Source organism: Zalophus californianus, chromosome 6 (genome assembly GCF_009762305.2).
Source record: "Zalophus californianus isolate mZalCal1 chromosome 6, mZalCal1.pri.v2, whole genome shotgun sequence".
NCBI lineage: Eukaryota > Metazoa > Chordata > Mammalia > Carnivora > Otariidae > Zalophus > Zalophus californianus.
The window spans coordinates 125686730-125711906 of record NC_045600.1 but is presented as its reverse complement, the minus strand read 5'-3'; the positions used below and the strand labels follow the sequence as shown (position 1 = coordinate 125711906).

Here is a 25177-nt window from a genome sequence, read left to right as displayed (position 1 = left end):
ACAGGATACAGGAGAACATGTGGCTGGCTAGCTGGCCTGGGGCTCTCAGAGCTCAGCTGTCTCCAGATCATCATCATATTAGGGACAGTTATAGGTAGGAAACAAGGCTAGACTTGGGGGTGCTGCATTGAGTCTAGGCAACCAGGACAGATTGGCACTCCTGAAAACCTCCAGAGCCTCAGATTATAACTTCCTGTCTTCTCGTTCCAAGAAAACTGGGGACCAAGTTTGTAACATATAGAGTAGGGTGTTAGGGGTCAAGGACCGCTATAGGCCAAGCGGCAGAGAACTGAAGATTCAGTCCCCTGGAGGATGGCCTTGGGAAGCTAAAATGCCAAGTCCATCAGGCAGGTAGAGAAATGACCTTGCTGGAAAGAGTGAATTGAGCAGTGGGAACTTTGTGATATCCTTTAAGGTTCTAGTGTATAGTGGGGGTAAACTCCTCAGTGAGTACTCACACAAGGAACCACTGGTTGATGGACATCACTCAAGCTAGGGTGATATCCATGAAATATGAGGATGCATCTATAGGACTTCCAAGAAAATTCTGCCTTTATAACTTACAGACTCTAGATATCTGGGCAAATCAAAGATCCCCCCCCAACTTTGCAGGTCCTTAGATAAAATCTAAATGTCTTTTTGCCATAGAGAGGGAGGCTGACTGCCAACTTGCAGTCTTGAACTACTACCTTAAGCAGCATTTCAAGCTGATATTCAAATGTCTATAGATCTCGGAGCTAGGTGAAGGGGGTTGGCACATGGCTGCTGACTGGGAGCCCTGGCTTCAGCAGGTAAAGTCTAAACAACCAACCGATATATTCCCCTTGTTGGGATTCTCTTGGCTACAGATGTGAGCTGGGATACTTTGGGCTATAAGTGATATAAAACCCAATTCACAAAACCTTCAATGACAAAGGGCATAAATTATCTCAAATAACAAGTTCAGAGGTGGGCTGCTCCAGAGTTAGTTGGTTCAGCAGCCTAGAGAAGTCATCCAAGATCCAGATTCTCTCCAGCTTTTCATTCTACCAGTTTCATATTTTGATGTGTCAGCTTAGTTCTACTCATGATGACAAGATGACTGCCACTGCTTGAGGCATTACATGCAAATATAAAATGTGTAGTAGAAGAGGATTTTTTTTCCCTGTGAACCTCTTTTTGAGAGCAAGTAAACATTTCTCAGATGTGCCCCCCCCCCCCGCCACATACCACCAAAATATTCAGTATCTCATTGGCCAGAACTGGGTCACATGTCCACTCTTGACACTTGTTATGTGGGTTGTATTATTTATTTATAAATTTAGAAAATATCACCCTTGAGTAAGATTAATCAAATGAACATGTGAATGGATGTTAATATTAAGTGGCAATTGAGTTGGGCTGAATTTCTGTAATTTGCACCTAATAATCACACCTGGGCACAAAGGACTAAGCATTAGCATAACAGATATATCCACATTAGTTACTGCATGAAATTTCCCAATATAGTTTTTAAATGTCCAGAGTAATAACCACACTGAATTAGGTAATTTGCTTAGAAATAAATGTGAAAAGAAAGAAAACATGCATGAGTAGTATGAACCGCTTGGATAATTATAAACAATTGAGCAGCTCAAGAAAATTTCATAAGCACATTTTTAATGACTGATTGGATCCTAGGAAGTGGTTAATTAGCTAACATTTGCTTTTGCCACACCGCCTCTCTCAAACCTGTGGGATTAATAAAATCTGAATTAAAAAAAAAAAAAGTCATGCTTCTCAAGAAAGACGCCCTGGTTTATCCAGCCAGATTACGGGATGTTGTTGCCAGTTTCAAGAGGCAGGAATCCTTCAGAAAACGGAGCTCCTCTGCCTCTCATGCATTTAGGGCTGTCCTTCCCACAGTGGCTTCCTGGTTGCAGGAAGCAATATTGCAGCCAAGCCAGCTGGGTCGGACATGTAAGTAGGCAGCACGTTCCCCTCTGCTCTGCTCTTCCCAGATGCATGCGATTCTCACTTATGTGGGGGGCTTTGTCTCTTCCTTGAATCACTTTCTCAACCACAGCACTGTTAGATGTTTGCTGTTTAACATATTTGTATTTATAAAGTTGCCATTTTTCCCTGATGTTAAAAGGTGTGTTCTGTCTTACCCATTCTGTTTTTTCCTTCCCTAGGCCTTATTTGTACCTTTTGTCCAATTGAAATTAAACTTGTTTATTGCCTGGAATGCCTTTTTTTTTTTTTTTGTTCAAGGCTTCTGAAAGCTCCAGGTAGCAGCCAAATCATCTCATGTACACGCAAGGAAAGGGCTTAGAGGATAGGGGACTGAGGTTTCCTTTAATATTGAGCTTCCTCGATATTTGAGTTTCGAGGGTACCTTCTTAGAGAACTAGGGACTTTGTAACAAATGAGGTGGCCAAATTCTCTATTTAGCAGGGTTGTCACATATGCCCTAAATGATTTACAAGTTTTCATGGAACTAGAGTAGCAATGTCTTTTAATGCTCTAAGACAAGTGAACAGAAGTGAGAGTTCTGGTTGAGTGCAGGCTTTGCTCATTTGAACAGTTTTCATACTAAGAAAGGCAACGATCAGAACTTTATGTCCAGGTGAGCGAGAGAAAGTCTGGGTAAGAGAAAGGGTTGCCCATGTACAAAGGACAGAGCATCTGACTTTTTGTTCCCTCTAGGTAGAAAGATAATTTACATCAATTCTTAGTATTTGAAAATACTCACTTGTGTATATTAACTGAAAAAACTATTGACGCTGTTCTTCGTGTTCTTCTTCTACAGTAAGATTATCTTTTTCTACCGATGGGCAGCCTTTCAGAAGGTGTACTTGGAAATCTGGTCAGCCAAATGAGTGGACAGAACCCCAAGATCAATGAGGTGATATGTCTCACCTGAATCATGCTCACATTTCTAGAGATTATTTTTTCCCTCTAGATTTTATTAAGTTTCATGATCCTTATATAGTTCTTGTATATAATCTCATTGTTCCTAGTTGTCATAATTAAGAAACTGTGGGAACTAAATTCAATTCATTTAGTGGAATATAGCTTACTAAAGCGATGACATCAGGGTAAGAGAGACCATGTCAAAGTTGGGCCCAATCAGGAGCAAATGTGTACCTAACATTGTGTGTGACTTGCTTATTAATCCATTGTATGTGTCTGAAAAGCTTTTTTTCGGGGAGGGGTGTGTTGCTTTATTTTTTATCACAGTAGATCTTGCCTTCAGTTCAGGGTTGTGTGAGGAAATAAAAAATGAGCCTGTAAAACGAAGAAGAATTTAGTTTAAAATCATATGTCATAAATATACCTGTACATACTTTTGCAGATGTTAACTGATTTTGCATTTTTGTGAATATCCTGCATTAAGTTTTACATATTGCACTACACTTAATTCAGAAGCCATTTTCACAGTAAGGTTGGTATATTTTGAGATAATGGGGACTTGTTCTTGTTCATGAGTAGGAAGATAGAGTTCTGAAAGCATTGGATCACCATTCATGCACAATGGACTTTATGACCTATTTTTGATTTTGCCCTCCTCTCAGGAATATCCAAGGGCCAAGGCAACCCCCCGAAGCCTCCCTTTGTCTGGTGTCTCTGTTACGGATGGCAGGAAGCAGTAGGAACAAGCAGAGCCCCATTTCCTCAAGATACTTCGCTGCCATTAAATATCCATTCCCACAGAGTAGTTTTAAATGGAGACCTCCACTTGTCCTAGAAGTCACAGAATTGTGTCACTTGAAGAAAAACAGAGCCAAGTTAGGAAATTTATTGTTTTACCAGCAGATGCTCTGGGAAACTCAGGATGCTCCAGCATACTGACATCTAATAAATGAGGAACCAGGCGTTTCTTTAAATGTTACTTTCAGGAGGGGCTTTCTATTTCCTTTTCAACATGTGTTTATGATTTCTGATTTAGAATTCTTTCGTGTGTGTGTGTGTGTGTGTGTGTGTGTGTGTATTTTATTGGGAGGGGGTGCAAAGGGACAGGGAGAGAATCTTAAGCAGGAACCACACCCAGTGCAGAGCCTGATTCGGGGCATGATCTCACAAACCTGATATCATGACCTGAGCCCAAATTAAGAGTTGGATGCTCAACTGACTGAGCCACCCAAGCACCCCTAAAATTCTTTCATATATTAATAGTATTTTACAGCTGAAAGAGTTTGCCTAACTCAGCCCTGCGTTTCTGCAGGTGAAGAGGCTGAGAGGTCTTCCATGACCCAGAGGAAATTGGTGGCAGAGGAAAGATGAAACTGTGTTCCATCAACCATGTAGCATAAAGATGTTCGTTGACTGCCTAGAATATAAACATCTTTGTGATAATGGCAAAAATCATTATTTCTACAGTAGACTCTGCTCCATTTTAGTTTAACTTTTTAGTTAAAAATTCTTTCTGTTGCTGTTGATCCAGAAAGTCTGGGTGCCCTAACTGCATCCATTTGATGGTTTTCATTACTGTTTTCTTAGTCTTCTTTTCTGTTTCATCTCATTACACTTCAGAAGGAGCAACTTATTCAAGATTCTTCAGATTGGCCTTCTTCTTCAGGTTCTTTTTAAAACAGGTTTATTAATACATAATTAACATATCATAAAACTCACTTGTTTAAAGTATACAGTGTTTTTAGCATACTTCAGAGTTATGCAACCATCATTATCTAATTTTATCACATTTTGAATCACCCCAAAAAGAAATCTCATAGGCTTTAGCAGTCACTAAAGTCACTCCCCATTCCCCACGGTAAAACTGTCTTCCACAGCTGTACCATTTTACGTTCCCACCAGCAATATTTGAGGTTTCCAATTCCTCTGCCTCCTTGCTAACCCTTGATATTGTCTGCCTTTTTTGTTTATAGCCATTCTAGAGCCTGAAGTAGTATATCATTACGGTTTTGATTTGCATTTCCCTAATGACTAATTATGTTCAAAATTTTCTCATGTGATTAGCCATTCTTACATCTTTGGAGACATGTCTATTCAAATCCTTTGCCCAGTTTTACAGTTGGATTTTTGTCTTAAGTTCCAAGAGTTGTTTATATTTTCTGCCTATGTGTCCCTTATTAGATACATGATTTGCAAATAATTTCCCCCAGAATGTGTAGATTGCCTTCTCACATTCTTGAGTATCCCTGGACACACACAAGTTTTTAACTTTGATGAAGTACAACTTATCAGTCTTCTTGTTTATCATCTCTGCTTTTAGTCTCTTATCTGAGAGGTCATTGACAAACCCAAGGTCATGAAATTTGCTCCTGTGTTTCATTTTAAGAGTTTTATAGTTTTTTTTTTTAAAGATTTTATTTATTTATTTGAGAGAGAGAATGAGAGATAGAGAGCACGAGAGGGAAGAGGGTCAGAGGGAGAAGCAGACTCCCCGCTGAGCAGGGAGCCCGATGCGGGACTCGATCCTGGGACTCCAGGATCATGACCTGAGCTGAAGGCAGTCGCTTAACCAACTGAGCCACCCAGGCGCCCAGAGTTTTATAGTTTTAGGGTGCCTGGATGGCTCAGTCGTTAAGTATCTGCCTTCGGCTCAGGTCATGATCCCAGGGTCCTGGGATCGTGCCCCTCATCGGGCTCCCTGCCCCGTGGGGAGCCTGCTTCTCCCTCTCCCACTCCCCCTGCTAATATTTCCTCTATTGCTGTGTCTCTGTCAAATAAATAAATAAAATCTTTAAAATAAAAGAGTTTTATAGTTTTAAATCTTACATTTAGGTCCATGATCCACTTTGAGTTAATTTTGTATGTGGTGTGAGGTCAGGGTTCAATTCATTCTTTCGTGTGTGGATATCCAGCACCATCTGTTGTTACCCCCATTGAATTATCTTGGTCCCTTTTTAAAAAATATCTGTTAACCATAGATGTATGGATTTAATTTTGCACTGTCCCTTCTGCTCCACTGCTCTATATGTGTATCAGTTTACCAGGGCTGCCATAACAAAATACCACAGACTGGGTGGCTTAAACAACAGAATTTATTTTCTAACAATCTGGAGGCTAAAAGTCCAAGATGACACTGTTCGTAAGTGTGGTTTCTCCTGAGCCTCTCTTCTTAACTTGCAGACAGCTGGCTTTTCACTGTGTCCTCATATGGCCTTCTGTGTGTGTGCACACATCCCTGGTATTTCTTCCAGGGATGAAGGATGGTGTCCTTCTGAGGGCATCAGTCTTATTGGATTAGCAGCCTACCCTAATGGCCTCATTTTAACTTAACCCATTTAAAGAGCTTATTTCCAAATTCAGTCACATTTTGAGGCCCTAGGAATTGGGACTTAAATTTATGAATTTGAGGAGGAGGAGGGAGACACAATTCAGCCCATAACAATAGGTCTATGCTTGTGCCAGTACCACAGAGCTTTGATTACCCTAGTGTTGTAGGAAGTTTTGACATATTGTAGAAGTGTGAGGAAATGTGAGTTCTTTGTTCTTTTTTAAGTGTTTTGGCTATTCTGGGTCCCTTGAATTTCCTACGAATTTTAGGATCAGCCTGTTAATTTCTGTAAAAAATGCAGCTGGAATTTTGATAAGGATTGTCTTCAATCCGTTTTACATATTGTTAGATTTCATTAGCTACTCTTTTGATATAGATTTTTGCATCAATATTCATAAGGGATGTTGGTTGGTAGTTTTCTTGTAATGCCATGGTCTGGTTTTGGTATCAAGATAATACTGGACTCAGAATGGGTTGGGAATCGGTTCTTCAGTTTTCTGAAAGAGTTTGTAAAGAGTTGGTTTTAATTTTTTTTGAAAGAATTTTGGTAGAATTCACCAATGAAACCACCTGGATCTGGATTTTTCTTTGTGGGCAGTTTATAAACTACTAATTCAATCTTTCTTTATTGTAGACCTATTTACATTTTCTATTTCTTCTTGAAATCTGTGACTTTCTAGGAACTTTTCCATTTCACCAAACTTATCTAATCTGTTGTTATATAGTTGTTTATTGCTCATGGCATTCTCTTACAAATTTTTTTTTTAAGATTGGTAGTGATATCCCCTCCTTTGTTCCTGATTTTATTAATTTGGGTGTTCTTTCTTGGTCACTGTAGCTCTTTGTCAATTTTACTGCTTCTTTAAATTCTTGGATCTGGGGCACCTGGGTGGCTCAGTTGGTTAAGCGACTGCCTTCGGCTCAGGTCATGATCCTGGAATCCCAGGATCGAGTCCCGCATCGGGCTCCCTGCTCAGCAGGAAGTCTGCTTCTCCCTCTGACCCTCCCCCGTCTCATGCTCTATCTCATTCTCTCTCTCAAATAAAAAAATAAATAAATAAATCTTTTAAAAATAAATAAATTAATTCTTGGATCATCTTTAATGAGCTGTTTTATTTCACCTGTGCCAGGTTCTGCCCTTCTTTCTTTCCTCTACAGATCATGCTGCTAGAGTTGCTGGCAAGTAGGCTGGCAAGTGGCAAGAGGCCCAGAAGTTTCTGGCACAGCAGACTTTGCTTTTATGAGCCACTGTGAATCAGAGAACACACTGTTTACATGTCTCCTGAGGCACCATGAAGGAGCCTCTTGGAATCCAGGCTCAAAAGGGTTGAAACTGCTCAAGGCCTCTCCCAACATCAAGGCCTGATAGCATTTGACCTGCCTGAAAGGCTTCCTCTGAGGGCAATTAGTCAGCGGCCTGGACAGGCTCTTGAAGGATTACCCTCAGAAAGAAGACAGCTGTAGGCTCTCTCAGAAGGGAGACATGGGTTTCTGCCAGCTGAATACCCGCAAGTACCACCTGATCCTGGGTATTCCCAGGCCTTGGGAAGGGGCAGGCTTTCTCCTTACCAGGTACCTAAGCTCTCACTTGCATCTCAGGGAGAAGCAGCCTTGTTCACTCTCCTTTGCAGATTTTGGAGAACCCATGGCCTTTGTGTACTCTTCAACCTTGAATGCATGCTTGCTTTAGTTGTTGAGTTAGCTCAAGGGAGGGAACCAGGAAGGAGAGGGGATCAGAGACAAGGGGTCTGTGCATACCCACCATCTGGCCAGGATTCCTACAGCCATCTCTAGAGTACCTCTGAGTATTATTTCTGGTTTTCTGTTTATATTTGTCTCCTTCAGGATCACCACTTACGCATATATGAAAGGTTTTTCTTGTCTGCCTTCAGTATTTTCATATTTCTTTCTCATTCACTTCTTTTATTCTTAATCCATTTCAATTTGTTCAGTTTTCTCCAAACAACATATCTGTCTTGCCCCTGAGTATTAGCCTTGTCGATTCTCCTCCTGGGTGCCCTTGCCCTGTGAGTATACCTCTGTTCTACGCTAAAGTGAAACCTAGAAAAAAAGAATGAGGCTTCTGTCACCTTTAACGGTGTGGCCTATGGGGAAATGCTTTGTGTTAAATATGGAGAACACAGCTACTCTAGAATAACAAATACTTTAAAATACATTCTAGGTTGTTTGAAACTTCTTTCTGCAGAGGTAAATCACCAGATTAGTTCATATGTACATTTTACATGGAAGAACAGTCTTTCTTTCATGATTTCTACTTTGGCCTTATTGCCAGCAATTAAAATCATAGGTGCATTCCTCAACCACAGAACATGCCAAGAAATAATAAAAATGTCAAATTGTATTCAGATCGCCTCTCATTACATTCAATAACCTTATAGGTAATATTAACTTTGTCTAGCTCCATTCTCTTTAAACCAAGTCTCATTCCTTAGTACCCTTTATTCTCCTGCTTAATTGGGTTTGGATACTGTTTAGCCAGAATTTTTCCAGTTTCAAGTAAGGAGAACCAACCAAAAGAAGATAAAGTAAAAGGAGATTTGACTTGCTTCAATAAGTAGTTATCCCCAGGAGTTTGACCTTGAACTCAGGATCCAGAAATTCAGATGGCAGCATTAAGACTATTTCTCTCTTAGATCTTTGAGTTGGCTTCACCATGAGGCAGGCTATGTCCAAGCAAAGGCAAAGGTGGCTAGGCTTACATCACCCACCCAGCTTGTTGGCTTGGAGAAAGAGAACCTATGTGAACTCTGAAAGGCTGTGGACTGACCTTTGAACCAGTTGCTGTGGCTGGCCTGCATCTCATGCACTCAGGAAAGAAAGGTAGAGCCTTACCAAGGTCTCCTAGAGATTGGAAGAAGCAGTTCCTAAAAGGAAAAGATGCAGAACAAGAGGCAAAAACAAGCAAATAAGAAATTTATTGGCCACTATTGAGACCTTATGTTTGTAATTTTATAACTTAATAGATTTTAATGATTTTCGTAAGTAAAAGGCCCTGCATAACTGGAAGGTTTGTATTTCTTGAAAAGAGTCTAAGAAGGTGTTTCTGGGCCAAATAGCTGCAGTGCTTGGAAAGAGCTATCTCATCAAGCTACATCTCTCTACCCCCTTCCACCAGCCAAGGAAAGCTTTGTTGCCATTTAAAGTATTCTTCCACGAGGGACAAAGTGTTATCGAGTAGTCCTATTGTGTCTTTTAACCTGTACGGATCTTTATTACGGATGAGTGGACACAAGGGATTTTACTGCAACCGTTAAAGTATCTGGAATCCTTTTCCTCCTATCTACTCACCAAAATAGTATCTGCCTTCCCAGCTCCAACTCCTTTGCTCACGTGCTACACATTGTCCCACTTTCTTTCACTGGAAAAGGCAGTGAAGCTGTTCATATACGGTGGCTGCATGCTTTTATCATTGCTTTTCTCCCCCAGAAAGCCCTTACCTCCTTTTTGCACTAGGTTGCTGAGAAAATTTAAAACCTTTCTCTGGTTCTGCAAGAAATACCAGTGAATGAAGAGGAGAATCCAGTAGATAATAAAGATGATTAGAGCTTGTTGGCAGTCATTTGCTACCAAGGAGATGAAATAAAGCAATTAATTACTCAGAGACATCTAAAGAGCAAGTGCTAACTGGTAGGCATTTCTTTGTTTAATGCATTTGAAATCCTAGCTAGTCGAATTTTGCCTCAAGGAATTTTTCCTTCTTTTTCTTTTGGGTCTAGTAATAAAAGTATTAAGGTCATTAACATAAACTGAAAATGTTTTTCTTTTTAAACCACTTGTCTTTATTACTTCACTGGCTGAACAAAGTCACAAATGTCATATTCAAGTCACACTGAATTTACTGAAAATTTGAATATGTATGACTGCTGGGGCGTGGTGTCACTAGGACGTTAAAATCATTGAGAATACATTTCTCACTTATCTCCCAAGCAAGACAATCAACACTGAATTTCATTTTTAAAAGGAAATAATTTTAATAGCACCTTAAAATATTTCTTTCCAGACTTTTTTCTCATTTTTGTGTGTACAAGTGTTTCACTTCAGCAAACATCTTTCTACATACAGCTTTGTAGAGTCCTCAGATGTTTTCCTTAACATAAACCCTGTGGAAAGAAGCAAACTGTTATCAACTACCCGGTCCCAGCCTTGTGCTAGGTACTTGGCAAACCTATCTCATTAGTTCCCTGATGCCTGGGTTATTATAGTAGTCCCCCCTTATCTGTGGTTTCGCTTTTTGCTCTTTCGGTTACTCTTGGTTAGCCGTGGTCTGCAAGCAGATGATTCTTCAGACATATTCTCAGGTCAGTAATAGCCTAACGCTACATCACAGTGCCTGCGTCATTCACCTCACTTTATCTCATCATGTAGGCATTTTATCATCTCACATCATAAGGGTGACATTTTGAGAGAGACCATATTTACACTAACTTTACATTACATATATTGTTATAATTGTGCTATTTTATTACTGGTTATTGCTTTTAATCTCTTATTGTGCCTAACTGATCAACTTTATCATAGGTATATATGCATGTATAGGAAAAAACATAGTATATATAGGATTCAGGTCTATCTGCAGTTTTAGGCATCCATTGAGGGTCTTGGAACGTACTCCCTCTGGATAAGGACAGATTACGGTAATCTCATTTTGTTGATCTGGAAACAGAAAGGAGCGTCAGTAGCTCCCCCAATGTTACACAGATTTCTAATCTAGGTCCAGCTAACTCCATACTTTTGCTTTTTCAAGGACATCGTATTTATTATGTTCTGTCTGCTTCAACATATGGTTAAGAGCAATGTCTGGAGGCACCATATCTTAATTCAGAACTAGATCCATCACTTATTTGCTAATATTTTCCTCTGTGCCTCAGTTTCTTCCTTTGTGAGAAGAGAAACATAATAAACAAACAGGTCTCATAGGGTTGTCGTGGTGATTAAATGAAGTAATCCATGTAGACCACTTAGAACAGAGTCTGACCCACAGTTACCTTTGTAATAACTGTCAGCTGTTGTTTCTATGTATTATTACTGTCAGTGTTATTACCATCATCATCATCACAACAGTTTTTCCCCAAACATCCATGGCTTTCCATGTCATTCTAAAATGGAGGGTGGTCTGGATGACTTCTCCATACGATGCCTAAAATTCATTCTAATACTATTATTTTATGTCTGTATTTTCATACCTGCATTCTCCTGGACACAGTATAGAGATACTGGTGTTAACCAGTATCTTTTCTGACCTATTTTGAGTATGACAATCTGCTGAATTAATATGCTGCTGAAGGACACTGCAGATTTATACTGAAAATGCAGCCTAATTGTTGACAATGGTCTTCATCTCATTTTCCATTTCTCTGTTATCTGTTGGTTGATTTTTTCTTTCTCTCTTTTTCTTTTTTTTATAACTCAGGGTACAACTGATCCTTCTGGAGGGAACTTTTGCAGAATTCCTGATTGCAGGAGTTTAACATAAGTCCAAATTTGTAAGGAAAATGAAGCAGATGAATTTTCTCATTGTCAAAAAAAAATGAATGCCTTGATGATATATTTGTTTTTCTTAGTAGGCTTCTGTCATTAAGATGGATGCTTGAGGAGGATATATTGTTAGATCTTGTGTGGAACAGAGAGTTATTACTCATAGTTTACCAGAACCTAGCGTACTTGCATCACAACATGGAATATCATTTTACATTTAGATTTGCAGTTCCAGGGCCATTATCAGATTGCATTTTCATATTGAATTACAAACAAAAATTTTATGTTACTAACACTTAATGAAATTTTAATAAGGTTGTGTTTTGATGCTATTATTCAAATAATGTGTTTTGAATTGCTTTCCTTTGACTATATTTGCATTAAAGAGGAACTCGATTTGATTTGGTTCTTTGAAGTTTTCCCACTTTCTGGGCAGCTTTCAAAAGACAAAGTAGGAAATTCAGTTTCTCTGCAAGTCAGTAAACAGAAAAGGAACGCATTTGCTAAGATCTGCAGAAGTAATGGCAGCAGACTGCAGATGGTTTGAGTTAATGAAATGACTCATGTAGGCTATTAGAGCTGCACAATTAAAAATATATATACAAAGTGCACACATCACAGATTATGAGGACTGACACCCCTGGGTTCTCTTTTCTTTCTCTTGAGCCCTAAGGCTAAGATATTAAAAATTAAGAAATTTAATAGATTAACATTATTGCAGTTCTTGATCAGTGATGCCCAAAATTAGATGGGAATCTCTTTTGAGAGACCACGTTTCTGTTTGTAGCATTCTTCTTAGCCATTTCTGCGAAAATTGTGGTTGTGGGCCCAAGGCAGTTTACATGAGCAAGTGCTTTCCGAAAGATAGAAGCAAGAAGACCTCACTGTAACGTGTTTTATGTGGTGGTTTTGTCCTGGTTGTCTAGCAGAGGGAATTTAATGCATAGACGATGAATACTGAAAGAGTGAAAACGCGGTTAAGAGTCTTGCTTGCAAGGCAAGCTTGCTTTTACCAAACATTCGTTTTCAATAAACTCTTAGGGGCATTAGAGAAAGTCACTGGTGGTAAATGGTTACGAGGGTTTGAACCTGAGCCAAGGGGAGGGCGTGGCGAAGGCAAACGTAGTTAGGGATCATCTGGGTCTTTTTTTCTTTTTACGTCGTTTTGTGTAGAAGGAAATGCTTTTACTTCACTTTCACGGTCTTACCTTCCTCCTCACCTTACTTTTCTCCCACATTTAGACTTTGAGTTCCCTCCATCTAAAAATATTCGCGATTTTAAAACTCTTAATACTCATTTTCTGCAGTACTTGCCTGAGCCCTTGTGGTCCTGAGCTTAGCCGCACACTTGCTTAAGAGTTTTGGTTCCTGTTCTCTGTCTGGGTGGTTTGGTGAAGACGACACTTTAGGTTCCAACAAGAACCACTGCTAGGACTCCGCGGCTTTACGCCGACGCGCCGCGGCCGGGCAGACGCCCCCGACGCAACGCGCAGTCTCCGCCGACGTAGGCGCGGTCTCCGTGATGCAGCGCGCGCCCCCTCTGGCCCCGCCCAAGGCCGTCCAGCCGTGCCGCGCGCCAACCCACAATTCCCGCTGCGCGCTGCGATCCCGCCGCTGCCGCCGCCGCTGCCGCCGCCGCCCGTTAGGGCTTCTGCAGCCGGGGACATGTTGCAGAAACCGAGGAGCCGGGGCCGCCCTAGCTCCCAGGCGGAGAGGGACTGGGGCCGCGGCGCGGCCGAGGAGGCCCCGAGCACCTCCCGCGGGGCGGGCAGCTCCCAGGAGACCCGGAGCACATCGTCGCAGGGCTCCCGCCGGGCCGAGGCCTGCCCGGAGGTGGGGCCCAGGTCCCAGCAGCAGCTGGAGCTGAAGGTGGCCGAGCTGGTGCAGTTCTTGCTGATTAAGGACCAGAAGAAGATCCCGATCAAGCGCACTGACATACTGAAGCACGTCATCGGGGACTACAAGGACATCTTCCCTGACCTCCTTAAACTGGCTGCCGAGCGCCTCGAGTACGTCTTCGGGTACAAGCTGGTGGAACTGGAACCCAAAAGCAACACCTACATCCTGATCAACACTCTGGAACCGGTGGAGGAGGATGCCGAGGTGAGAGGCGATCAGGGCACGCCCACCACCGGCCTCCTGATGATTGTTTTAGGTCTCATCTTTATGAAGGGCAATACCATCAAGGAAACGGAGGTCTGGGACTTCCTGCGTCGCTTAGGGGTGTACCCCACAAAAAAGCATTTAGTCTTTGGGGACCCAAAGAAACTTATTACCGAAGAATTCGTGCGGCAGCGTTACCTGGAGTACCGGCGGATACCCCACACTGATCCTGTAGACTATGAGTTACAGTGGGGCCCCCGAACCAACCTGGAAACCAGCAAGATGAAAGTTCTTAAGTTTGTAGCCAAAGTCCATAATCAAGACCCCAAGGACTGGCCAGCACAGTACTGTGAGGCTTTGGCAGATGAGGAGGCCAGAGCCAGACCTGAGACAGGTGGCCCAGCCGCCTCCTCTTGAAGTCTGAGACAGATTCAGAGGGACTTCTGGGGAAGGTCAAAGGCACCGGGTGAAGGGTTAGGGGTGGGAGGGAGCATATTTCTGTAACGCTTAAATGTGTGTGGATTTAGGATGTGTTTGCAAACTTACGTTCTCACGTTCTCTTAATGTAAGTTGTTTGGTTCCAACTTTTCACTTTTAAAATATTAGGGGATTTTGGTTTGATTTGTTTTACCGTTGTATATTTTGGCGTAAAAATTTTGCTACCATTGTACAACTGATTGAAAAACTTTGTACCGTGATCTGGAACAGGTGTTTAAAAAAGAACACATTGGTAAATTACTTTCGCGCCAAGAAAATAAAAGCGAAGTGGTTATTGTCTCTTCAACAGTTTGTAAGTTAAAATAAAAACCTTTATAAATTAAAAAAAAATGTAATTGTCTATATCCTTTTTTACCTTGACAGCTATTTTATATTTATATATTTCCCACGTATATAAGCATTATGCATCATCTAAGTAATGTACATATTGTATTTTCTCCGAATAGCAGTTTTTTTTTAATATTCATAATTATCACTCAGCTCTGTGACCATTTAGTGCCATTTGGTTTTTTCTTTTTTTTTGTTTTTTCTTTTTTTGTGGCTATAATTGTAATAAATACTGTATCTTTGAAGCAATTAGGCATTGTGCATTTTTCAGTCATGGTTCATGAGATGTTAATTTCATGACCCAAAACCATCTTAAAAGCATTTTTTTCTTGCTACATATTATTAAGATAAATAGTGTTTTGTAGAAGTTGGCTTACTTTTATATGTGTGTGTGCATATTGGATCACGATCTAAAATGAAAAATACATTTCTCACTGGGTACAAAAAAGTGGATAAAACTGTTAGTGATTAATCATGCCTACTTGGGAATCAGACTACCTGGTTCAGATCCTCGCTTCACATAACTAGCTGTATGAATTTAGGCAGGTTATTTGTATACAGATGTTTCCTCACCTGTAAAATGAGCTGATGATGCTCATGCTATGTGTGATAATGTAGTAATTAGATTTTGGAAGTATATGTAAAGTTCTTGGTACAATGCCTGGTGTGGAGGATTTTAGTTGTTAACTTTGTTTCTTAACTCAATTTTTTTTTTAATCTTGGTCTGGAGTAAAGTTTGTGTTTTGGGCTTTTTTTTTCAGGTTTTCTCTCATTAACTTCTAAATCACAGAGTCAGAGTTACTGGTTCAAAAGTTATGTCGGTCTTCTAGCCTGACTCTGTTGTGTGCGGCTTGGAAAAATGTAACTCATGGTATGTTGTGAGTATAGCCCATATAAAGTAGAGCAGGACAGTTAGACAGAAGATCTCCCCTGGGCTTGAGAGCTAATTGTATAGTGAAAAGGTATGGGTTTTGAGATTGTCTGACAAACAGTTTGAATTAGGGCTCATGCTATGTCAGCGTGGTAATTCGGGGTAGATTTTAAGTTTTCTGAATCTCAGTTTACCTGTAAGATGGGAAAAACAGTAACTATATCATAGTTTTTTCATGGATTAAATGAGTCTGAAGAAAAGAGCTTCCAATGTCTTCCCATCGTATACCCCCATAGCCTCTGGCAAAATGCTGCTTATATTCAGAGACTCAACAAATAATTATTCAGGGGGTGAATAAGTATAATTGTTTGAGAAGGTACTACAAATTAACCCTGAAATGAGATAATTTAGCTAAAAAAATGTGGATTTGATCAACCCTGGATTAAATGTCATCTAGAAGAGTCTATGGTGGGTTTGTAGTGGTATGGAAGAATGTGATAGGTTACTGTGTTGTTTTTTTTTTTTTTTTTTATTTGACAGAGGGAGACACAGCGAGCGAGGGAACACAAGCAGGGGGAATGGGAGAGGAAGAAGCAGGCCTCCCGCCGAGCAGGGAGCCTGATGGGGGGCTTGATGTGGGACTCGATCCGAAGGCAGATGCTTAACCTACTGAGCCACCCAGGTGCCCTGGGTTACTGTGTTTTGTTTTATTCTTTTGAATCGGAATTTGCATTTATTTCATCAGTGGGATATAATTGGCCCTTGAAGGCATTTCTTCTTGCTTTGCCTTTTATTTCAGTGTATAAATTACCTTATGATTGAGCATCCTGCTTACTGGTTCCTTACTTCACTAACTGCTTTCCCTTCTGGAGTGTTTTAGCACTGGTATTTTCATCTCTATGGTGAAAACTATCATTACCCAGAACCCACGATCAGTTATGTCTGAGGCAGATCTCTTCTCCCACTCCCACACTTTTCCATAGAGATGTTAACAATTTACCTTTAATGAATTACCATTTTGTTTCAGATTTTATTTTTTACTTATTTAAAATTTTTATTTTATTTTATTTTTTTGTTTTAAGCAATCTCTACATCCAACATGGCGTTTGTACTCACCATGCTGAGATCAAGAGTTGCATGCTCTTCCTACTAAGAGATTTTTTTTTTTTAAGATTTTATTTGTTTATTTGACAGAGAGAGACAGGGAAAGAGGGAACATAAGCAGGGGCAGTGGGAGAGGGAGAAGCAGGCTTCCCGTGGAGCAGGGAGCCCAATGTGGGGCTCCATCCCAGGACTCTGGGATCATGACCTGAGCAGAAGGCAGATGCTTAACGACTGAGCCACCCAGGCATCCCCCCTACTAAGAGATTTTAAAATGTAAAATGTAAAACATTACAGGCCAGATGAAGCCCTGTGTCTTTTTACCCTTCCCAGAGGTGTCAAAAGTTTGTGGACATCATTCTATTGTATGATATAACACTTTTACCCCCTCCCACACACACCCACCCACACCGACACACACACATATATATATGAACAATATATAGTAGCATTTTGTGAGCTTTTATGACATAGGGCCCATTATACTATAGTGTTGCCACTTGCTGTTTTAACTCACCTTGTATTTGACATTTAGCCACAAAGGTCTGATTTATTGTTTATAGCTGTTCTTTCATGTGGAGAAAAAGTAACCGTTTGTTTATTTATTTCCTAATGGTTGGACAGGTTCTTTCCAATTTTTTGCGATTTGCCTGCAGTGTATAGTGCTTCTTTAGGCACATGTGAGTTTCTCTAGCCAGAAATAAATAGAGCAATCATGGGGCATTGCCAAATTGTTCTTGAGCTTGTGTTAAATTACAATCTACCAATATTTTAGAGTTCTTTTTCACTGACCCCCCTCTTATAAAAATTAGCCCTTCCAGCCCTACTGTGGGTATGCAGTGATAATTTATTGTAGTATTAACTTGCACCTCTAGTTTACTAGTGACATTAAGTATCTTTTGTTTTTTTTGCCATCAAGTTTTATATCTGTTAGACTTTTTCTATTTTTTATTGATTTGTAAGATTTCTTTATATATTCTGCATATTAATCCATTGTCTGTTATATCTAGTGCAAAGAGCTTGTCACATTTCCCTTTTTTTTTTGGTCATACAGATGATTTGGTTTTAATGTGTCAAAATCATTAGTGTTTTATTTTTGAGGGCTATGTTTTTTGTGTAGTCCTTTAAAAAAAAGTCTCCCAAGCTTTGCGCAGTGGCAGTATCGTAGCCAATGAGGTTTATCCGAGGCACGATTATTGCTAATTAAAAAAAAGTCTCCCTAATCCTAGTAAGTGTTAAAAATTTTTGACTTTCACATTTATGTTTTTAATCTTTTTATATGATATGAGGTATGGGTATAATTTTCATTTTTTTCCTATATGGATTGCCTAGCACCAACTTCTCATAGTTTATCCACAGTGATTTATAATATGCTATTTTATACAACGTCTCCCATATAAATGAATTTTAGCTGGGACTAAACCGATTTATATGATTTCCTATTCCTTTGCTAATACCATGCTATTATAATTCTATAGCATCATAATATAAGGGGTTTTTCTCCTTTTCAGTTCTTACAGCTTTTATTTTGGTCTTGACTTTTTGCATTGGCTTAGAACTGTAATACATTCTTTTTTTTTTTTTTAAGTGGCACACTAGGCCTCAAGGATATTCCTGATTTTAAAGGGAATCATTTTTAAGGTTTTGTATCAACTATGTTTGCTTTTAGTTTTCCCATAAATATCTTTACTTGTATTTTTAAATTTCCCCCCTGTTGCTAGCTTGCTTAGAGTTATTTAGAAAAATTATGAATAGTTTTTTAAAATTTGTATCATGTTCTTTATTAATCTCCTAATGTGATTAAATTTTTGTTTTTGCTCTGTAAATTCAGTATACTTTTTAAGGTAGTTTAGTGTAGTAACACTGATAAGTTTTTCTGATATCTAACAATCCTGGGGCAAATCCTTCTTGTGGATGATACATTTTAAAACAATTTGTTTTTTTATTTGCTAAAAATTTATAAATTTTTTTTGGTCATAAGTGGAATTAGCCTTTAATTTTCCTATATTGTATTGCATTATTGGCTTTGAGATTACACTTATTTTTTTATTTATACCCATACTTACAGAAAAGTTGCAAGCACAGTGCAAGGAATTTTATCCCCTGGAGCTCTTTGAGTGCATAAGTTATCATGTTTCTTTATTCTCCTTCAGTCTGCAAACAGTTCCTTAGTCCTTCTTTGACTTTTATGATCTGGACACTTGAGGACTACAGGCTGTTATTTTGTAGAACATCTGCAGTTGGAATTTGTCTGCTGTTGCTTTATGATCAGATTCAAGTTATGCATCTTCAGCAGGAATACCATGGAAGTGATGTGGTGTTTTTCTCTTTTGGATCCTGTCAGTGGCACAAAATTTCAATTTGTCCTGTTGTTTGGTGATTTTAATCACTTTGCCTAAAGAAGTTTTGTTTTTGTTTTTTACCATTCCCCCCCTCTGAAATTGTCTGTGTCCCCTTGTAATAAATGAATAAGTTATGTGGAGATACTTTGAGACTTTGTAAATATTCCTCACCAAATTTTCAATTTATTCATTGTCTGTTTTTATCTGTGTAGACTCATGGGTTATAATCTTTTACTATCATTATGTCTTTTGATACTCAAATCATCCCTGATTTGGCCAGTGGGAACCTTTTTAAGCTGTACCTATCTCCTCTCCAACAATGAGTAACTCAGATCCTATTATTCTTACAATGTTGATTTGATCAATCCCCCTGTAAGTAACCAGTCTCCTTTTGTGGCTGCTACTTACGCCCACCCACATGGGGATGCCCTTTGCTCCCGGGTGCTGAGCTGACATCCCACAGGAACTGCCCTTCCCTGAGGACACACCCACCTGTCAATGCTTGGGCTCCAGCTCCCTCCTGGGCCCCTTGCCTTTCACTCCCCGCCCACATGTATCTTGCTCTGTTCTACTTCATGGCTTTAGCACTGAATTGCCCAGGAAATAGAAAACATTGTTCTATTCTCGTAACTAAGTTGGGTTGCTTTTCTTTTGCCATATTATAGGATTACATGTTTTTGAAGGTTTTGAAGAAATCCACCTGTAAAAGGCTGTGGGCCTGGTGTTTTCGGTGGGTAGGTTTTTAACTCCTGATTTTATTTCATTAATGGGATGTTCGAATTTTCTCTTCAAATTACTTTCGGTTACTTGTATTTTCTAGAAAGTGTTTTCATCTATTTTCTGATGTATTAACCAAGTTTTCTTAGTATTTTCCTTTGATTTAAACATAATTAAAAATAAACATCTTGGCGCCTGGGTGGCTCAGTTGTTAAGTGGCTGCCTTTGGCTCAGGTCATGATCCCAGGGTCCTGGGATCAAGCCCCGTGTAGGGTCCCTGCTCTGCAAAGAGCCTGCTTCTCCCTCTCCCTCTGTCTGCCACTCTGCCTAGTTGTGCTCTCTATCTCTCTGTCAAATAAATAAATAAAATCTTTAAAATAAATAAATAAATAAACATCTTCACTTATATCCACCTTTGCATTCTCAGCACTATTTTTGCTTTCACTCTTTTTTTTTTCATTATCCCCCTAGAGCCAGTTTTGCCAGGAGCTTTGGTTATTTGGGGTCCATTGAGATTTCATATGAATCTAGTGTTTTTAATACAATACAAATTCTTGGGTTTATATCGGCACATAGCTTTACTTTTAGCATGTAAGTAAAACATTGTCATTTATTCCGTAACTATATAGAGAACTGTCAGTGTTGCAAGGATCCTATTATTATGAATACATGATGAGAAAAATGGGATTTTTTCATTATTTCCTTCCCATTTATTTAACAGAGCAGATGCTGAATTGACTGGCCATTTTGGGGCTCTGTTGTAGTTTACCCAGCCTTGGGATACTCCAGAGTTTCTGAATATCAGAATCCTGTTCTCTGGTTATAAATTGTCAAACCCTAAGGGTAGTCAGGGGGGATATAGTGAGCTTCCATACACATTTGTAGGTCTGTTTTATTTGTTTTGTTTTTTATGGGAAGAAGCAGATTTGAAAAGGGTAAAAACCATCTAGAAGTAGTATAATGACATAGCTTGAAGACTGCAAAACAGGCTAATTTCTAAAGATGAGCTGGAAGTGAAACAAACAAAGGAAAAAGCTCGCCTTTCATGGGAACAGAAGAACACAATGACTGTGTTTATTGATGAATCTTTTCTTTTCATGGTAGTTGTCTCATTTTGTACCCTTTTGTGAGCTTTTCTGTTTTTCTCACAGGGAAATAGCAGGCCTACCCAAGTACCCTCTAAGACTTATTTGGCAATTTAGATTCTCATTTTAGGCATTTTTTTTTTAAAGTAACAAATGTGTCAATGTTTCTTGCCCTTATATAGGATATATTATAGTTAAATGTGATCAACTGTGTTTTGGAATGTGTGGAGGCAGCAGACATCGATTCCTAGGCTCCAGTTCCTATGAGAAATTACTGAGTTTATGACAACTCTAGCCATCATTTGTTGGATTCCCGCCCCCCCCCCCCCGCCGTGTTGCCCTGCATTTGCATTTAGCCCATTATGTACTCAGACCCCTTTACTTACCTCATTTACTAATATGTGATGTATTTTGTTTCACAAGATACACTTTAAAGTACTGATTAGCTTTTCTGGTTTCAAAAAATTTTCATTGTTAGACCGATAATGTGCCTGAATACACAGATCCGTGTTTGACAACTTAATTTTTCTGTCTTGGTCTCAGATGTTCAAAATAGTTTTTCCTTATTCTAGGACCAAAGTTCATGGAATCAAAGTGGAATTTAAATGATTCTACCACAAAATATCAAAGCTTTATAGTCACCAAGAATGTGTGTTCATTGCTTACTTGGGATTGAACTGAAAGTTTTGGAAATCTAAGTAGAAGAGTTTTCTGTGGACTAGAATCGTATCTTGATGTCCACATGCCCAAACTAATTTGGTTCTGTACTAACACTTGGAACTGGGTCTAGGAGAGCCACTCTAGCAGTACTGATCTCTGAAGATGTAAAGGCAAAGGACCTTTCCCAGGTCAAAGACACTCCCTAAAATACACCAGATTGTGGGCAGTCGGAGTAGAGTCTGGGTGATTTTATTGGACCTTGACCGGAGAGGAGAGTCTGCATCTATTTGTTTTGGCATCCACACCACTTTTTATAGCATCTGGCTCCTGGTATAGGCTCAAAATATGCTGAGTGAGTTAATGAATGAATGGTCCATTAGTCCCTGCTTGCACAGTCCTATTAATAAGAGCTGACATTTAGTCATCTTGTCCTCTGCTTAGCACATATGCAGGAAGTGTTTGATGAACTGTCAAGCTGATCTTCAGTGACATTGTTTCTTCCTCCGCCTTGCTTCTTGCAGATACTCATTTCCATTTTGATCATGGTGCAGCTGCTGCTTATGGATTTCTCCCCACAACCTCATATTCATTCAGTAAACATTTTTTCAACACCTCCTGTAGACCAGTCGCTGAGAATGCAGTTGTGGCCAAGATACACACAGTCTCTGCTTCTACAGCAGAGAATCCAGCCTCATCTACAGGGGTCAATGAAGGCCTCTCAGAAGAGGTCTCAATATCAGGTGATGGCTTAGGGATGAGCAAGAATCAGGCGAAGGAACCAAGAGGGTAAAGCAGCATGTTTTGGGAAAAGAAAATAATAGAACAGAAACTTGAATTCCAGGCATGAAAAGATACTCATTTACGGCTAGATGGTAGAGGGTGTGGCAGAAGACACAGCTGGAGACAGGCTGAGGAAGTAGGCAAAGACCAGGTCAGCAATTTACAAGGTTTGTTGGGTCTTGGAAATTCAAACCAAGGAGTTTTATTAAGGCCAGGAGATGCTACTGAGGAGTTTTGAGCAGAGGAGTGACATCATTCATTCATTCATTCATTCACTCATTCAACAAATATGGATCAATTGCCTAGCTAGGCTCTTGTGGTCATCAGTGAATAAAACAGAGATCCCTACTCATGAGAATCCATTTATATTTTAGTAAGATTATTCTGGTCCCAGAGTCAAGGAAGTCAAGACTGGAGGCAGGAAGAACAAAGAAAAGCCATCCATGGAGACTCAGGTGATGATCATTGAAACTCTAGAGTGACACCAGTGGGGATGGCAAGATTTTCTATATAGAACTAACGGGACTTGCTGATTTGTTAGGTGCAGTCAGAGTAAGGGAGATTGAGTCAAAAACACCTCATACCCCGAACGGGGGAAATTAAGGAGGATGGTGATGCCAGTAGTCGGACAGCATTTCAGGACGATTTTCCGGATTTCGATTTTCTGTGCTAAGTGAGTATGAGAAGCCTCTGAGATGTCTAGGTGGAAATGTTGAGCAGACAGTTGTTCATATATGGTAGAATAGGTCTGGGAGGGAGACAAAAACAAGAATCATGAACATAAATGGAGCCATATGTCATGTTCTTAGATAAGGTAACACAGATGGGATTTACAGTATAAGAGCAGTAGTATATGGATGTTGTGGCTATTAGGGATGTTCACAAATCATCAGGTTCTTTCTTTTTTATGTATTTGTTTATTTTATTTTTTGGTAGATATTATTTTTTTATTAACATATAATGCATTATTTGTTTCAGGGGTACAGGTCTGTGCATCAGGTTCTTTCTTTTCCGGGCATTTGGTAGGACTGTACTTCTTCATCCCTTTGGATGTTGAGTGTGGCTATGTGGCTTCTTTGGCAGATGAAATGTGAACAGATATTGCATGTGACATCTCTAGCAGGAGCTTTAAGTTCCATGGCCGAAATGATTATAGGAGCAGCACTGAAGTGAAGCCTTCATTGGCTTGAGTGCCTAAGTGAACCTAGGGCAAAACCCACTTGACTTGTTTTGGTCATGTAACAGAAGCAAAAAATACACTTCTGTTGTGTTTGGCTTCTGAGATTTTAGAGTTACTCTTAACCCATCCTGTCCTCAATGGTCCAGAAATTGATCCAGAAATCCTACCCTGAGACAGAGGAGGAGGTTGGAAAGATAACTAACGTGATACGTAATGGAAAGACATTTGGTAAAAGTGACTTTTGTGGTAACTTGAAGAAGCAGATCATACACCTAATGAACTGATAACTCTAAAGTTAGAAAACAGAACACCGGTAGCATGAATGTTGGTGCCTGTGGCTGCATCTAGCAAAAATTTGAGGAAAGAGACAAAATTGGAAAACCCTCGGCTGGTATGTGTTCAGGGATAGATAGAGAGAATCCAGAAATGTATGGATATGCAAGTGCTTCTGAATCCCCAACCAGTGAAAAATGAAATAGAGAGACAAAGGGAAATTAAGCCACATTCTTGGGGCAAAGATCAAATCCATGGTATAGTTGTCACCCCCGTTGTCAAAATATATGAATGTATTATGGTGTTTTGGATAAAGGTTTAACTAGCGCTTGGATGGCCAATATTTTTTTTTAAGATTTTATTTATTTATTTGAGAGAGAGGATGAGATAGAGAGAGAGCATGAGAGGGGGGAGGGTCAGAGGGAGAAGCAGACTCCTCGCCGAGCGGGGAGCCCGATGCGGGACTCGATCCCGGGACTCCAGGATCATGACCTGAGCCGAAGGCAGTCGCCTAACCGACTGAGCCACCCAGGCGCCCCTGGATGTCCAATATTTTTAAAAGGACAAGATGAGAGAAAAAAATCTAAATGTGGTCTGTCCACCAAAAGCATGAAGACCAAAAGTACACAATCAAGTTGAGAGAGAGAAACGTGATGGGAGTAAATGTATTTATATATATATATGTATATATATATATATATATAGAGAGAGAGAGAGAGAGAGAGAGAGAGAGAGCAAATCTAAGATGTATGCCTAGAAAACAAGTAAAGGTGTGGCTATAGGCACAATTCCAAACAAGACTAAATTAAAAAAATATCCCTAACAATAAAAAATAAAACAAATGAATCTGGGTTCCCAGTCTATAGCATAGCCACACATAAAGGAAACCTGGTGACTCTAAAACACCATAATTTGACCACTTTTTCTTGGTAGAATGTGCTCTAAGGATAGAAAGAAATATAAAAATCTTAAACTATTTTCAATAATCATGTTTTTGATGCTAGTATTAGTATTGTTATTTTGAGACTATTGTGTGGCTATCATGAGATTAAATCAGATGGATAATTGCAATGAGAAATAAGGTTTCTGGCATGGTTGGAAGGAAATAGAGATATAAGGTTGAGGCGATTAAGTAAAAACCCTGTAGTTTTGAATTTGAATTTAAATTTGAATCAGAGACATCAATATGTTATGATATATTGTATCTAACAACTGAAAGTACTGAAAACAAAGACCAAGTAGCAAGGGCACCTTTGGCATGAAAAGCGTGGTATCTAAAATACCATTCTGATTGAAAGGAACCAGGTTGTACTGGAGAGATGGCTGGTTCCAGGTCTGGGGCAGGGAATGTGTGTGACAATCTTGGAACATCTTGTCATACTAGAAAGCAAGAAAGCTTTCAGAGTCTACTAGAGTTGTGTCAACTTGAATTGACTCTCTCTTGCTAATGACTCCAGTGATTGAAACATATGGAATTTTTTTAAGCTCATAATGAATCAAACACACACACATACACACACACACACACACACACACAGAGTA

At 39.7% G+C, this 25177-nt stretch overlaps 2 protein-coding genes and 1 non-coding gene across 4 annotated transcripts in view; all 3 read left to right on the top strand.

Moving 5' to 3' along the window:
- FAM189A1 (family with sequence similarity 189 member A1) overlaps positions 1–25177 on the top strand; it is a 458917-nt gene that overhangs the window by 313852 nt on the left and 119888 nt on the right. Inside the window, exon 1 of one of the 2 annotated variants that reach the window (XM_027571935.2) lies at positions 22805–22855. The exons of the other annotated variant lie outside the window; for it this stretch is intronic. The gene's annotated coding sequence lies outside the window, so the exon portion shown is untranslated. Of the gene's footprint in view, positions 1–22804; positions 22856–25177 lie in introns of those variants that run through there. 2 annotated transcript variants of the gene reach the window in all.
- NSMCE3 (NSE3 homolog, SMC5-SMC6 complex component) lies at positions 13243–14842 on the top strand. The gene has a single exon (XM_027571936.2). It carries the CDS (start codon positions 13364–13366, stop codon positions 14216–14218), a length of 855 nt encoding a protein of 284 aa, XP_027427737.1. The 5' UTR covers positions 13243–13363; the 3' UTR covers positions 14219–14842.
- LOC113910828 lies at positions 17741–17881 on the top strand. The gene has a single exon (XR_003516305.1). It is a non-coding gene; the product is annotated as a U4 spliceosomal RNA (small nuclear RNA).

What these genes read in the sequence shown, in the direction of transcription:
- NSMCE3 (XM_027571936.2), top strand. Translation starts at nt 13,364, where the DNA reads ATGTTGCAGAAACCGAGGAGCCGGGGCCGCCCTAGCTCCCAGGCGGAG.